The 15184-nt window shown below is 41.8% G+C and overlaps 1 protein-coding gene across 3 annotated transcripts in view; it reads left to right on the plus strand.

Annotated features, from left to right (window-relative positions):
- The window catches only part of MKRN2OS (MKRN2 opposite strand), a 10862-nt gene extending 446 nt beyond the window's left edge, over nt 1-10416 (plus strand). The window contains exons 1-5 of one of the 3 annotated variants that reach the window (XM_014542741.1): nt 2413-2585; nt 2862-3029; nt 6426-6475; nt 7744-7906; nt 8924-10416. In XM_014542741.1, the coding sequence (XP_014398227.1) occupies nt 2527-2585; nt 2862-3029; nt 6426-6475; nt 7744-7906; nt 8924-9164 (681 nt within the window). In that variant the 5' untranslated portion in view covers nt 2413-2526 and the 3' untranslated portion in view covers nt 9165-10416. Of the gene's footprint in view, nt 1-2412; nt 2586-2606; nt 3030-6425; nt 6476-7743; nt 7907-8923 lie in introns of those variants that run through there. The other 2 variants (XM_014542740.1, XM_005870040.2) reach the window with 2 other exon arrangements.
- Nucleotides 10417-15184: the final 4768 nt, after the last annotated feature.

Raw genomic sequence — 15184 nt, forward strand, 5'->3', positions numbered from 1 at the left:
TATATTTGATTTTTTTACAGAGTGGGAAGGAGAGGGATAGAGAGACAGAAACATCATGAGAGAGAAACATCGATCAGCTGCCTCCTGCACACCCCCTACTGGGGATGTGCCCGCAACCAAGGTATATGCCCTTGACTGGAATCGAACCTGGGACCCCTCAGTCTGCAGGCTGACGTTCTATCCACTGAGCCAAACCGGTCAGGGCTAGAAAGATAATTCTTGACACGTCCCTCTGGTTCTCTATATCCTGCAGATCCTGCTCTCCAATGAATCCTCTTGTCTCCATTTCTACTTTCATGGTTCTAGTCTGAGCAACCCTCACTCCTCACCCGGGCCCATGCAATGGCCTCTTAACTGCTCTTCTGGTTTCTGCTCCTGCCCTCTTCTAGTCTGTTGTTACACAAAACCTTTTTTTTTTTTTTAAAGTAAATCGGATCATGTCATTAAACTCTTTTATCCATTTCAATGATTTCCTATTGCCTTTAAAAAATTCTTTTAAAAATTTTTAAACATTGAAATATAACAGACAAAATACATATGCCCCATGAATTTTACATATGAATACACTGATGAAACCACCACCCAGATAAAAGAACATTATCAATACCCAGCTTCCTTATGCCCCTTCCCAATCAATAGCTCCCAAAGATAAGTGTAATTCTCACCTCTATCATCACAAATTAGATTGTTCTTGACCTTGATATAAATGAAATAATTCAGTATGTACTCTTTGTCTTCTTTTGACCAACATTATACAGGTGAGACCTATATGTGTTGTAAGAACAACATATAGCTGTCAGTGTTGATCTATACATACTATAAGAACAACATATAACTGTATGTAGTTCTTTTACTTTGCTTTTGTAAAAATATTGTCTTCCAATGAATGAGCACAGTATATACTTCCAATTAGAACTTTTGAAATTTCTCTCAGAAATTTAGGAACTACATTGGGAAATTTGTCGTTTTCAGTGTATAGGTCTTTGCCAACTTTTATTAGATGCATTCCTAGGTATCTAGATGGGTTTTTGGATCCTATTTTAAATGATATTTTTAAAAATGTCCTAATTGTTGTTGCTTGTTCCATGCTATATTTATATATTTTCTTTTTTAAAAAATTTATTTATTGATCTTGGAAAGAGAGTGGAGAGAGAGAGAGAGAGAGAGAGAGAGAGAGAAATTTGTTGTTCCACTTATTTATGTATCCATTGGCTGATTCTTTTGTGCCCTGATCAGGATTAAACCCACAACCGTGGTGTATCAGGACAATGCTTGAACCAACTGAGCTATCCTTTATTTCTTTTTCTTGACTTACTGCTGAGAACCCTCAGTGTAACCTTAAATAAAAGTAACAGTGGACAACCTTGTCTTGTTCCTGAATTCAGGGAAATTATTTAGTATTTCACCATTAATTAAAATGTTAGCTCTAGGGTTTTTGAAGCTATTTATTATCAAATTAAAGAAGTTTCTTTTTCTTTCAAGTTTTCTTAGAGTTTTTATCATGAACATGTCTTTTTAAAAAAATCAAATCTTTTCCCATCTATCGAGAAAGCCATATTGTTTTATTCTTTATTCTGTTACATTATTCTTCCTATAAATCATTCGATTCTCTTGGTTAATATTGTGTTTAGCATTTCTTTATCCTTGTTCATGAGAGGTAGTGGTCTGTAGTGTTCCTTCCTCAGAATGTCCATGTCAAGTTTTAGTATCTGAGCTATGCATGAGTTTGGAAGTCTTCCTTCTTTTCAATTCTCTGAAAATGTCTGTGTAATGTAGGTATTCATTTTTTCTTAAATGTTCAGAATAATTTACCATGGGAGCCATCTCATCCTGCAGTTTACTTTAGCTTTGTTCATTTTCTGTATTGTATGTGTGATTTTTACTTCAGATTTCTGTTCTAATCTTTATTATCTTTCCTTTTCTATATTTTTAAGTTCAAATTGTTCTTGTTTTCTAGCTGCTTCTTCTTTAAGTATTTAAAGCTATAATTTTCCCTCTCAGCCCCTTTTAGTTGTATTTCACAAGTTTTAATGTCATTACGATTAGATTAGAAATATTTTCTAATTTCCATTGTTATTTATTCTTTGACCCATAAGTTATTTAGCAGTATGCTGCTTAATTTCTAAACTACTGGGAATTTTCTAGTTAGCCTTCTCTTATTGATTTCTTTTTATTTGTAGTATAATCCCACTGTGGAATTGTCTGTTATCCTTTTAGTTTGGTTAACTAGGGTAACCTCTATCTTTATTTTTACTGTGCTGTTAATTTTTTTATGAGCAAGATTACTTCTACAATATAAAGCATCAAAGGAGAGTAACCTCAAAGTAAGGTTACTTATTCAAAGCCAAAACGATATAACTTTGCTAGAAACACAAAAACAAGTGAGGATGCCTAATTCCGAGGGGCGTATAGACTTATGACTAATTAAAGGACAGTGCTCAGGTGGAAACATGAATCCAGCGCCGCAGGGCACGGGAACGCCGGAGCAAGCTGAGAAAGTTCTACAGAAACCTAGGGCTTTACAGGATGAGTGGGAGCTGGCTGCCAACAGTTGCAAAATGTATGAAGGCTGGAAAAACAGTCTGGTAAGCAAGCACAAATGGAAAGGAAAATGAAAGCTCTTTAGGGCGCTAGTTTTAGGGGCGGCCTGGTTACTGTCCTGGTTAATTCTACCCGGTTTGGCTCTGAGGCCGTCAATCAGAATGACGTCATTGCTGATCAGGTTCCTCGCGCTGCGGGAATTTGCTACCTGTGCCATCAGGAAAAGGAAGTCTGGGGACACCGTCCCTGGCTGCCCAGGACGGGAGAGCCATGCAGTGCGCAGCGGCCGGAAAGCCTTTAATTAAGTTCAACCATTGCAGGAAACACATCTACAGCTTCAGTGTGCCGCGGTGCTGCCCCCTCTGCCGGCGGGATGTGGGCTCCAGGAAGCTGGAGGAAGCACCTGTTAGCATCTCCAATCCGTTCGCCAATGGGCATCAAGAAAAGTGTTCATTCCTCCTCAGGCCAACTCAAGGGACGTTTCTTAGGTAACGTCAGTGTTTTTTAAGTGTTACATTGAATTGTGCAAACTTTCCTTCTGTGTTGTAGTCACTAAAACCTTCTTTTACAGTGTGAGTGAAGTGTGGTGGATAATTCTTTCCAGTTTTTTTGGCATTTAATTCTAAAATGTAGGCCTATTTGTTTTATAGAAATAGATGATGTGCATACTTTCCTGGAGTGGTAAGTGCAAGAACATATGAAGGGCAAGCCTACTTATACAATTTTAAGAGAGAAAAATCCATAGTCTGGAGACTTACTTAACCATAGATTTTGAGCTAAGAGGCTAATTGAAAAAAAATGACCCAGCAGCCAAGCTTATCAAAATACCTTTATTGTGAGTTAGTTTGTAATCTCTCTGACAAGCAGGGTCAATGTACGGAGCCTGAAGACTCTTTTGCATGGAGGTAAATTAAATTGAAGACTGGAGCTGGTTTATTTCTATTGCAGGCACCACCTGACTTTCAGATTTCAGAAATCAAAAGAAAGGATTGTGCCTCCTGAGAGTCCTGGTGGAGTTTACAAATGGACAAGCCTGGCTGCAAGAGAGCAGGGATGCTACTGAATGATGGCACATGCTTTAGGAAGCGTGTCCATGTGCATCATCCCGATATAATGCTCCCAACTCTCTCATGCCCTCAGGTGTGCTTGGGATGAGAACATCAGAGTTGACTATTCACTTGCCAGCTAACTACCATATGTCACTAGCCCTTCACTTCAAAATATGACAAATACCTGACTGTACAGGCTCATAGTTGACACCCAATAAACATGTGTTGCAAGACTGAGAAATAACTGAAGGAAAGAAGGGAACGAGGGAGGACATGCTAGGATTTAGGCAGGAAACCAAGGGCAGTGATGTGCTCAGGGAATAAGCTTGGGGTAGAAAATTCGGCAGGTGTTGTGCTGTCATCAGCCACCCAAGACTATTCCTGTTTTTCTCAGCTTCATTTTCATTTCATTTCTTTTTAAAAATATTTTTATTGATTTCAGAGAGGAAGGGAGAGGGAGAGATAGAAACATCAGTGATGAGAAAGAATCATTGATTGGCTGCCTCCTACACATCCTACACTGGGGATCGAGCCTGCAACCAGGGCATGTGCCTGACCAGGATTTGAACCGTGACCTCCTGGTTCATAGGTAAACGCTCAACCACCGAGCCACACCTCATTTTCAACCTCTGGAAGCCCCAGGGTCTCAAAAAAACTCAAAGTGGCTCCAACAAGATGACCTGGAGGAGACTGCTCTAAAGAGATGGGGCAGCCATGTGTGTCCTTGGTCATTTTAAAACCTGCAACTGCTTGCTTTAATGAGGAACCAAATATTCAGACCTGTGGTCTGATAAAGGAGCTTTATTATTTAAAAATAACCTGTGTGGAGTCGGCCTGGTGGTCAAATCCCTCTAGTTTTAACCAGAACAATCAAGGCTTAACTAGAACAAGACTGCGCACAAAGACCACTAGGGGGTGCACCAAGAAAGCATAAAAAATGCAGAGACAAAAAAACATGACAGAAATGGAGGATATAGAGCTAAAAATCGCAATTTTGAGGGCTTGCAAAAATGTGCTAGAAGCTGTCAATAAACTTGAGGAGAGAGTCACGAAAACTAATGAGACCCTCGATGCTATGATAAAGAACCAACTAGAAATTAAGCATACACGGACTGAAATAAAGAATATTATACAGACACCCAATAGCAGACCAGAGGAGCACAAGAATCAAGCCAAAGATTTGAAATGCGAAGAAGCAAAAAACACCCAACCGGAAAAGCAAAATGAAAAAAGAATCCGAAAATACGAAGATAGTGTAAGGAGCCTCTGGGACAGCTTCAAGCGTACAAACATCAGAATAATAGGGGTGCCAGAAGATGAGAGACAGCAAGATATTGAAAACCTATTTGAAGAAATAATGGCAGAAAACTTCCCCCACCTGGTGAAAGAAATGGACTTACAGGTCCAAGAAGAGCAGAGAACCCCAAACAAAAGGAATCCAAAGAGGACCACACCAAGACACATCATAATTAAAATGCCAAGAGCAAAAGACAAAGAGAGAATCTTAAAAGCAGCAAGAGAAAGAGACTCAATTACCTACAAGGGAATACCCATACGACTGTCAGCTGATTTCTCAACAGAAACTTTGCAGGCCAGAAGGGAATGGCAAGAAATATTCAAAGTGCTGAATACCAAGAACCTACAACCAAGAATACTTTATCCAGCAAAGCTATCATTCAGAATTGAAGGTCAGATAAAGAGCTTCACAGATAAGGAAAAGCTAAAGGAGTTCATCACCACTAAACCAGTATTATACGAAATGCTGAAAGGTATCCTTTAAGAGGAGGAAGAAGAAAAAGGTAAAGATACAAATTATGAACAACAAACATGCATCTATCAACAAGTGAATCTAAGAATCAAGTGAATAAATAATCTGATGTACAGAATGAACTGGTGATTATAATGAATCAGGGACATAGAAAGGGAATGGACTGACTATTCTTGGGGGGGAAAGGGGAATGGGAGATGCGGGAAGAGACTGGACAAAAATCGTGCACCTATGGATGAGGACAGTGGGTGGGGAGTGAGGGCGAAGGGTGGGGCGGGAACTGGGAGGCGGGGAGTTATGGGGGGGAAAAAAAGAGGAACAAATGTAACCTGAACAATAAAGATTTAATTAAAAAAAAAATAACCTGTGTGGCAGGCACTCAATAGATATTTTATTCTTACAACCAGCTCACTAGGAGGCTTATGATATTCCCAGTTTATAGTGAAGGAAATGGATTAGAGAGAGTAAATGACTTGCCCAATGTCCCAGGGCTAGTAAGTGATGGCCTGGGTCTGTATACGAAGGTTAAATTATACGGACTTATACATCTATTGTCCAGTCTCAGGTAAATAATAATTCCAGGAAACAAGGGCTGTCCAAGAGAAGTGGGTGTGGCCACAGGCTACAAGACCAAAATGGGCCATATCAGTTTGGGAGGCAGAATCCACTGAGGCATCAGGAGCCTCTCACCCATGTTTGCCTGAGGAACGGGCTGTCACCTCACAGAAAAAGGAGGAGAGAATAAGGTGCTCCTTCAACAATTCACCTCTGGGTGGGCTCCTCTGCCAGGTGTAATGCTGACTTTTTGCTCTAGCAGGACTGGCCTTCTAGCACACTCACATTTAGCATTGGGGGGCGGGGCAACAAAATACATGGGGGCAGGGGGGAATTTTAGATCTCAAATGTAGAATTGGCCTAACCAGCTTTGAAACAGGGCTTTTACTAACCTGGACACTGTTGGCAATCTGGCACCAGGCAAGCGAGGAGGCCCATCACTCCCCCACTCTAAGTACCAACTCTTTGTGCCAGACATTTGCAAATGAGGAAAAAATATTTGTTTCTTTCAGAGACTATGATGGAAGGTCTGATCTTCATGTTGGAATAACTAACACAAATGGTGAGTGCATTTTCATATTTTTTTAAAGCTTAAAAAGTCCCCAAAGTATCCAGATGAGAGTGGCATTTCTAAAGAAAAGTGATCGTGCAACATTTAACTAGGAATTCCTCTGGTCCCTGGGTTCTCTTGCTGGGCCATGAGGTGAGTGATGCTACTATCCCCCCAAATGAGAAACACTTGACTGTACAGCAAAGTATTACTAACAATACTAAATATTTGAAAAAGGTCATTAATGTTTTCTCAGCCAAGAGTGACAGAAACCTTTTAGTTTTTTGTTGGTGTTTAAACAAGGAAAAAACAGAATTCTGGAGAGATTGAGTTGCCCAAGACCTCATCGGGTGTGGGAACCAGAATCCGGACCCAGGCCCTCTGCTCTCCAATCCTGTACTCACTCAGCCCACTGCTACTGGGTCTTCACACTCCAGGGTCTCCAGGAATTAGGCAGAAACCTCTGGATAAGTCAGGGGATATGACACCTGAGCAGGTGGGGGAGCCTGCAGCAGTTTTCTGTAAAAAAACAAAAACACAGCAGCAGCATGTTTAAATAAAACAGTCCTTTTGGCCAGATTTAGCTCTGAGGGCACAGGGTCTGCAACCCCTGAACCCAGAACATCCTTGTCTGCAGGAAAAGGGCCTGGTGAGCCACTTGTAGGAGTTGCAGGCCTGGGAATGGAGAGCAAGCCAGCCAGGTGAGCCATTGTCCACCTCCTTGAGGCAGGAGAAACTGATACTGTGAACAGAAACCTAGGACTGGGTTTTTGAACTCAGAGTTACCCATGTGAACAGTAAACTTTATCACCAGTCTGACCACTAGAAATTTATTGCTGACTGAAGGAAAGCCAGGCCCATTTGTAAACAGAGAACTTCAACAAAAATATTTGGAGATGATGATCCTGGTGCCTATGATTGTCTGTTTCCTGGGGGTGACTCCAGAGGGCTGAAGAGCAGGTGGAGCAAGAATTGGGTTTCCCTGAAGGAACTGCTTTGCAGAAAGCAGGGGAGGCAGGGGCACCGTAGCCTCTCCTTAACTCCAGGCAAGACCTTCTCTAAATCTCCGAGGCGAGTGGCTGCCTCCTGAACTTGATGATCCTGGAGGAAGGAGGTCCCAGAGCCTCTCGGGGCCCATTGCTAATTGGCAGGAATCAGAAAGTGCAACCTGGGCTTCCGATACGTCAGGTTACTGTGGGGCTGCTGTCATTTTCTGACAGCACCCTTTCACAGAGGTGCACGTCCCTCAAGCTTCTGCATGACCCTGGCTTTGGTTGCAGGAGTCGTCTATAATTACACTATGCATGGTGTCCAGCGAGATGAAGCAGGCTGGGAGCAGAGTGTAAGTGTCCCATTATTGCAGCCTGGCATGTTTGGACTGATGGACCAGTGGGACAAGTACCTGGAAGACTTCTCCACCACGGGGGCCTGGCTGCCTCACAGGTATGGGGCTGCTGAGACCACCTGTTCCCTGGCCCGCATTTGCCACACAAATGTGATCAACTCACAAAGGACACTGAGCAGCGTTTAGTAGTAGCACCTGTAACAGAATTTAAGCAGGGGTTTCTTCAGAGGTGGGCCAGCGTATATTACATATAATAAAAGGGAAATATGCAAATTGACCCTAACAAACAACTGGGAATGACCAGTCAGTATAACATGCACTGACCACCAGGGGGCAGATGCTCAATGCAGGAGCTGCCCCCTGGTGGTCAGTGTGGTCCCACAGGGGGAGCTCCGCTCAGCCACAAACCCTGCTGACAGCTGCAAGCGCAGTGGTGGTGGCAGGAGGCTCCTGGACTTCGAGGGGGCGCAGGCCAGGCTGAGGGACCCCCCCCCCTGCAAGTGCACAAATTTTCGTACACTGGGCCTCTAGTAATACATAATAGAATCAGAGCATTTTAAGAGTTGAAAGGACCAGAACTTAGAACTCTCATTATTTGAATAGGTATTTTTACATACTTAACACTCAATAGTAATATGTACAGCAAAAGCTGTGATATTATGTTCCATAAAACAAAAAATTTAAATGATATTCAAAATTTACAAATATTTTAAGGTTCTATTTTTTGGTTTTAGCAATTTTGAAATTAATTTCTCAATTCCTTGCTCCCTTAACACTTTGGATATATAGCATACTTGTCCATTTAAATTGTTTTCAGGCTACCCTTGAAATGTAGGCTATCCTAAAATTTAAGAAATGAAATTCTGCTTCTAGAATCTAGAATTTCAGTGAAATTAAGTTCCCCAAGGTGGGGTTAATGTGCACCTTCACTCACCACTTTGAACATTCAGTTAAGTCTCTTCTGTACTTAAGCTGCAATCTGCACTAGCCCAAGAGGACAAGCGTCCCTGCCCAGGTTGGGGCCCAGCTCGCCGAGTGAGCCCGATTTCAGTTGTGGAAGGCCCTGAGCAGCTTTCAAAGCTAAGCCTTCTCTTCTCCACGTCCCTGTTTTGCAGGTACGAAGAAGAACACCACAACTGCTACAGTTACACCCTCACATTCATTAACTGCGTTCTGGCCACAGAAGGCAGGGAGCAACTGGACAAGAATGAGTTCACGGAGAAATTTGTGGTCCCCAGGACCAGGAAGGCTTCCAAGTACATCACGCTGTACCGGGCGGTAGAGGAGCATGGCTTCTACGTGATCGACCACCCGGATCAAGAGCCAAGTCCTCCTCCGGGGAGTGGTCTGTGCTGAGTGCGCTGTGTAAACGCAGAAGGGACAGGATATTTGGGGGTGACTACTTTTAATAGATCATAGAGATTTCTAAATACAATGACCTGTGGTTAATTAAAAAAAAAGTGATAGGGCTTCCCTCTAAGCATACTTCAGTTTACTGCAGTATAAGAATTTACAAAATTAATAAAAATTGCCCTGGGTTTTCAAAATTCTTTCCATAGAATTTGTTTTCAAACTGAGAATCCATGTTAAAGCATCAAGTGGCAGCATATTTTATTCCCAGAACAACGAAAACTCTTCCTATAAATTAATGAGAGCTGAAAATTCACCTTTCCATGTGAATCCAGAAGGTGGGGGCATTTGTAAGAAGGTGAGCAAGACATCTACAATTTATGAAATAATGAGTATTTTCACCTCAATGTTTTTCTTTGAAACGCATAGTGTAACCTCTTGGTGGTCAACAATAGGGGAAAAAAGGAAAAAAAAGAAAAGGCCTCAGAATCTAAGTGAGGCAATGGGCACCCCTGAATTAGCCTTTCTAATCCATACGCACAAACTGGACTGGCAATTCCTCAGAAGCAGAACACCAGTCGGTTTCCTTCTCATTTTGCCTGACCTGACAGGAGGTCAGCGGCTGGGTTTACTACATACAGCACCTTCTCTTCCCACTTTAAGTGCCACTTCAGAAAGGACTCAGTGAAAGGATGTCTTGTTTTTCTAATGCTCAGAAGACGAAAGGGGAAAGCTGGGATAAGCAACTAAAAAAAAAACGAGGTGATTTTAACAAGCTTGTTAGAATTTGTATACCCAAATAATCATGACACTTTACACAGCCAATCAGCAAAACATTTCAGAATTTCCTCTTTGGAACCTGCTGCCAGAAACCACTTTGTTTTTGGCCAAATGTGATCGACTCCACCACATCATCTTCTCCAGCCCTGGGCACCAAGTGATGTCTCACTTCTGAAAACCAAACCCATCCTCAAGGTACTCAACTTCAAAGCACCAACCCATCTTCAATGTACCCACCATCACAGTACCAATAATTACTTAGTAATATAGATATTCAGGAAACTTGCTACAGATCCTTAAAGCCTGCTTCCAAAGAGGTGTCTGGTCAACGTTTCAGCAGTGGCAACTTCAGTGGGAAAAAACGCAGGCACACCAATGTTTGTACTTGTAAGTGCTGGTACTTTACTACACCTGATCTTAGCCAAAAGGCTGAGAAGCGATAAGTTCTGGTACTTTAGAGAAAAACAAAACTTCCCACCCAGAGCATGACACCATTTTATTTTTTAAAAATATGTATTTTTATTGATTTCAGAGAGAAGGGAAAGATAGATAGAAACATCAATGATGAGAATCATTGATTATCTGTGACCTCCTGGTTCATAGGTCGACACTCAACCATTGAGCCAAGCCGGCTGGGCGAACATGATACCACTTTAAACAGAACAGCTATTCTGACTGCTATTCTGTGGTGTTCAAGAATTTGTAAAGATCTCAGTGGGTAAATATAAAAATGTGTTGAGTTTGGGGAATAGTATTCCAATTTGCCCTTGATCTTAACATGCTTAGTATTCCCCTTCTCTCGTCCCATTCTTTACCTGATTATTGGTAATCATAGCAGCTGCAGTTAACAAGTATTCATAAAGGTCTCCACACCAGAATAAACACTTCTTATTCTTCCCTTTCACTTAAGACCACCTGTGAAGTAGGCACTAACATTATGCTGGCATCATTTTATAGATGAAAAGGGAAACTGAGGAAACAGTGGCAAAACCAGGGTTGAAAGACGTTTGACTGCAAAGTCCATGCACTTAACTCCTGGGCCTCCTGGTGACCTGGTACCCAGGATGTGCAGCAACTGGGCCAGTAATTTTTGCATTCGCAAAGATAAAAGCGAAAATAAGGGTTTTGCTTTCATCAACATTCAAATTCGGAGAGGAAGTAAGTAATATGTCATAAAAAGCAATTCAGGTAAGATCAATATTAGGAATGCCAATTCATGCTACTGTCTTAGTGCTACATCCCTTTTGAAAGCTGCCACAGTCCCCATTCTCTACTTTAGAGGCTGCGTTCCCACCTGGAGGTGACTCTGGCAGTAGTCGGCCTGTTATTTCTTCTCTTCAGCAGGCTATAAAGTTCCTACTGGTAATATCACAATACCACCCTCCAGTGTTTACCCCAATAAAGGAAATTAAGCATCTCATAACACCAATAGATGGCAATGTTGCTCTGTTCTTAGAATGATAAACTGAGAATCTGATTGTTTCTTTATCATGCCAGCTAAGTTTCTTTATCATGCCTTGAGAAGGACGAGGAGACTCAGCGTTGGTACCAGCTCTGCTTCCCAGATGAAGTCTCAGAGTTCTCCCTGCCACCTCCCCAGACGCACTTCATCTCAGCACTTAGCACTGACCCACGCACACATGGTCTTCCCTCAATGCTTATGCAGGGGTCCTCAAACTTTTAAACAGGGGGCCAGTTCACTGTCCCTCAGACCGTTGGAGGGCCGGACTATAGTTTAAAAAAAAACTATGAACAAATTCCTATGCTCACTGCACATATCTTATTTTGAAGTAAAAAAACAAAACGGGAACAAATACAATATTTGTATTTGCATGTGGCCCAAGGGCCGTAGTTTGAGGACCCCTGGTATGGGATGACAGACCACTGGGCTCCTTTTCACAGAGAGGTCAGAGTTTGTCTCAGTGTTACTGATTTGATGACCCACACAAAGGTATTTTTCCAAAGCCTCTACAGCGTGCATAAATTACTACTATAACCAAGAAAACCCAAATCAACATCACTTTGAAAAGCCCACAGAGGCCGTATCTAGCTCCCTTAATTCAGGAAGTGCTTGCTACCTCACCTTCCCCCATCTTCAGAGCTGTCTTCACTTTACCTCAAACTATTTTTCTATCACCTCCTTCTCCATTGTGTTACCTACCAGGGCATAAACTAGAGAAATGGTTATGGTAATGCTTACACTTTTGGTTTATCTGAAAGGGAAAGAGGTATACCTACCATGTACTGGATCCTTTCATATGTCATCTCATTTAGTCTGCAAAACAAACTCAGGAGGTATTAGTCATCCTCATTTCACAGCTGAGGAAACGGAGACTCAGAGTGATTAGGCAATGTTTCCAAGGTGGCCACTCTTTTCCTAGGCTAGACTTAGAGTTTGGACCAAGTGTTCCCGATGCCACTGTTTCTACTCTATCAGAATGTACATTTAAGTTAGGAAGAAGATCTACCTTTGCAATATTGTTTCAGAATATGTAAACATTCCAAAAAATGTAAATGCTTAAAGCTTTCCACTTAAAATAACTTAGATTGTATTGCTTTGAAATAAAAAAAATATTACCTTAGTTTAACCATTTCACAAATGTGTTTTTTCATATCATGTATTTTAAGTGAGGCATCCCTATATTTCACAAAATGGTAACAAGACTTGAAATGTTTTCAGCATATATATAAAAAGCAAAGATTTAAGCTAAATTGATGGGTTTAAATCTCTCTCAATTTTAGAAATGGGCATCAGAGTTTTAAATAAATTAACATTCATGGGATAATTACTTGAGTCTGTAATCAGATTTCTACAAATTCAATTTGGGTGGTAAAATCATAAATGGTAGGTGGGTGGTAGGGAGAGGCATTTCATTTCTTTTTACCCTAAGTACTCCCCCACGAGGGAAAACTTCCCCCACGAGGGAAAAGTTAAAAACCACATTGAAGTAAATGATAGCATTTTTTTTAAAAAAAGAAAGAATGAAAATGCTTTAACAATAAAGGCAAAATAATTAGGAATTATTTTGTCAAAATAATTATGACAAAAATAAAAACTAATCAGTAAGTAACAAGGAATTTTCAGACTCCTAGGCTCAGAATCACGGGGAAATCTAACCAACTGCAGCCTGGTAAGCCTGCCTGAAACTGTGTCCCATTCATGTAGGTTTAATCCCTACCAAGCATTACGTTTGAACCAATTACTTTACAGAAGTGAAATTCTTTAGGGAGAACTCAGGGCAGTAAAGGCACAGATGTCACCATTTCCCCTCACAGTTTGGGGATGAGGGCAGAAAACGTCCTCTAAAATTGAAGCTCAGAGAATCAACATACAATAGTCAACTGCACAAGTAACTGCCTTAATAGAGGACACAATGACTCATCCCCTATCATGAATCGTCACAGCTGCAAAAGACTAAAAGTACATTATTACCTGGGCACTGTGCTAATAAGCACCTTGCAAGGACCAACCCACACAATCCTCTCGTAATCCTCTGGGGTTGACAACGTTAATATTTTTTATTGAGGTGAGATTCATATTACACTAATAATGATTATAAAGCAAAAGATTCAGGGGCATTTAGTACATTGTGCAACCCCCTCTACTGAGTTCCAAGTCATTTCATCACCTGGAAGGTGATTCTGTACCACAAACTCTTCAGCCCTCTCCCCCCACGGCCCCTGGTCACCACCAATGTGTTCTCTCTCATGGGATTTACCTGTTTGGGGTATATAATTGGAATCAAACAATACGTAACTTTTTGTGTCTGGCTTCTTTCACTTGGCATGTTTTCGGGATTCATCGCCGTTGTAGCATGTCAATACTTTTTTTTTGGGTGGCTGAATAGCATTCCATTGTATGTGTACGTTGATAACACTAACTTCATCTGATAGATGAGGAAAACTGAGGTTAAGATCGTAGGGCCAGTAAGTGGATGAGTTGGGATGCAAACCTGCATCTGACTTCAGACCAAGGAGCTCATCTTAGCCATCCTGCCCTCCACCCAAGGCCAATCAGAGAGATTAAGGGATTGCTGAAACTTAATACCAAAACCAGAGTCTTAACAAATAGTTCAAAAATCCTGAAAACTGTAAGCTATGGACTCTAACTTGAGGAGGTGGTGCCTTAGAGGCAGGGTAGGTCTGGGTTCCAGAACCACATATGGGTGCCCCATAGAAGCTCATAAGGGGCAAGTAATTGCCCAAGGTCACATAGCCACTGAGAGGCAGAGCTGAGGTCGAAACGGGTCCTTTCTAGGAGACTCATTTCACTGCCTCACTTTCAATAAAATCATCTCCAGGGAAACGAATTAAAAGTCAGGAACCACATACGGCTCCCACCTTGGACCCACAGATGGTTCTCACAGAATCTGTGAACCCCCTGAAGATGTATGCAGATTGACATGCATGAGCAGTTCCCTGGTGAGCGGGATCTCAGGCTGCACCCCAACCTTTGAGGTAGGGGACCACCACCCAGTGGTGCCAGCACATACCCAGCCCTGTGTGGAGGGCATTTTTCCTTTTTAACCTCCAACCGGACAAGCCCTATTTCTGATTTCACAGGATTTTCCAGGCTGGTGTCACTTCAGTGGTGGGGATGGTGTAAAGGTACTGCATGCAGAAGCTCTCAGGCCACATCCTCCACTTGCACTTCTGACAGTGGCCATATCTCCAAGCCTCACACCTTCCTGTGGAGGGTCCACCATCTGAACTCAAAGGCTGTTGTGGGATAAACAAGAACACAGGTGTCTGCCCTATCTCAACTCCCATTTTCTGAATATATACTGTAACAACTTGCAAAAAAAATGTTAGCCTGTATTAGTTATCCAAATTTAAACAACACATGAAATAGATGAGTTTGCAGCAAAATCATTCATGTTATGTCTGGACCAGAAAGAGGACACAGCATGCACTGTTGCCTTAGGTGACTGGTGCTTGCACTGTTTGGACGCATGGTCTATTATTCCATCATTTTCCTGGCCTTATTAAGTAAAAATGTCTCCTTTGGAAGTGGAAAAGCCTGTGAAGAAAGTAGGTGAGTTTTAGAGGCCTAGGAAATACTGCTGCATTAGAAAAAATAGTTGGTAGTGTATTAAAAAAAAGTGATCATATAAGATATAATCTTTATTTATTTAAGACTAGAGGCCTGGTGCACAAAAATTTGTGCACTCAGGGGGGTCCTTCAGCCCAGCCTGTGCCCTCTTGCAGTCTGGGACCCCTTGGGGGATGACCACCTGCCGGCTTAG

This window comes from Myotis brandtii, unplaced genomic scaffold, assembly GCF_000412655.1.
Source record: "Myotis brandtii unplaced genomic scaffold, ASM41265v1 scaffold312, whole genome shotgun sequence".
NCBI lineage: Eukaryota > Metazoa > Chordata > Mammalia > Chiroptera > Vespertilionidae > Myotis > Myotis brandtii.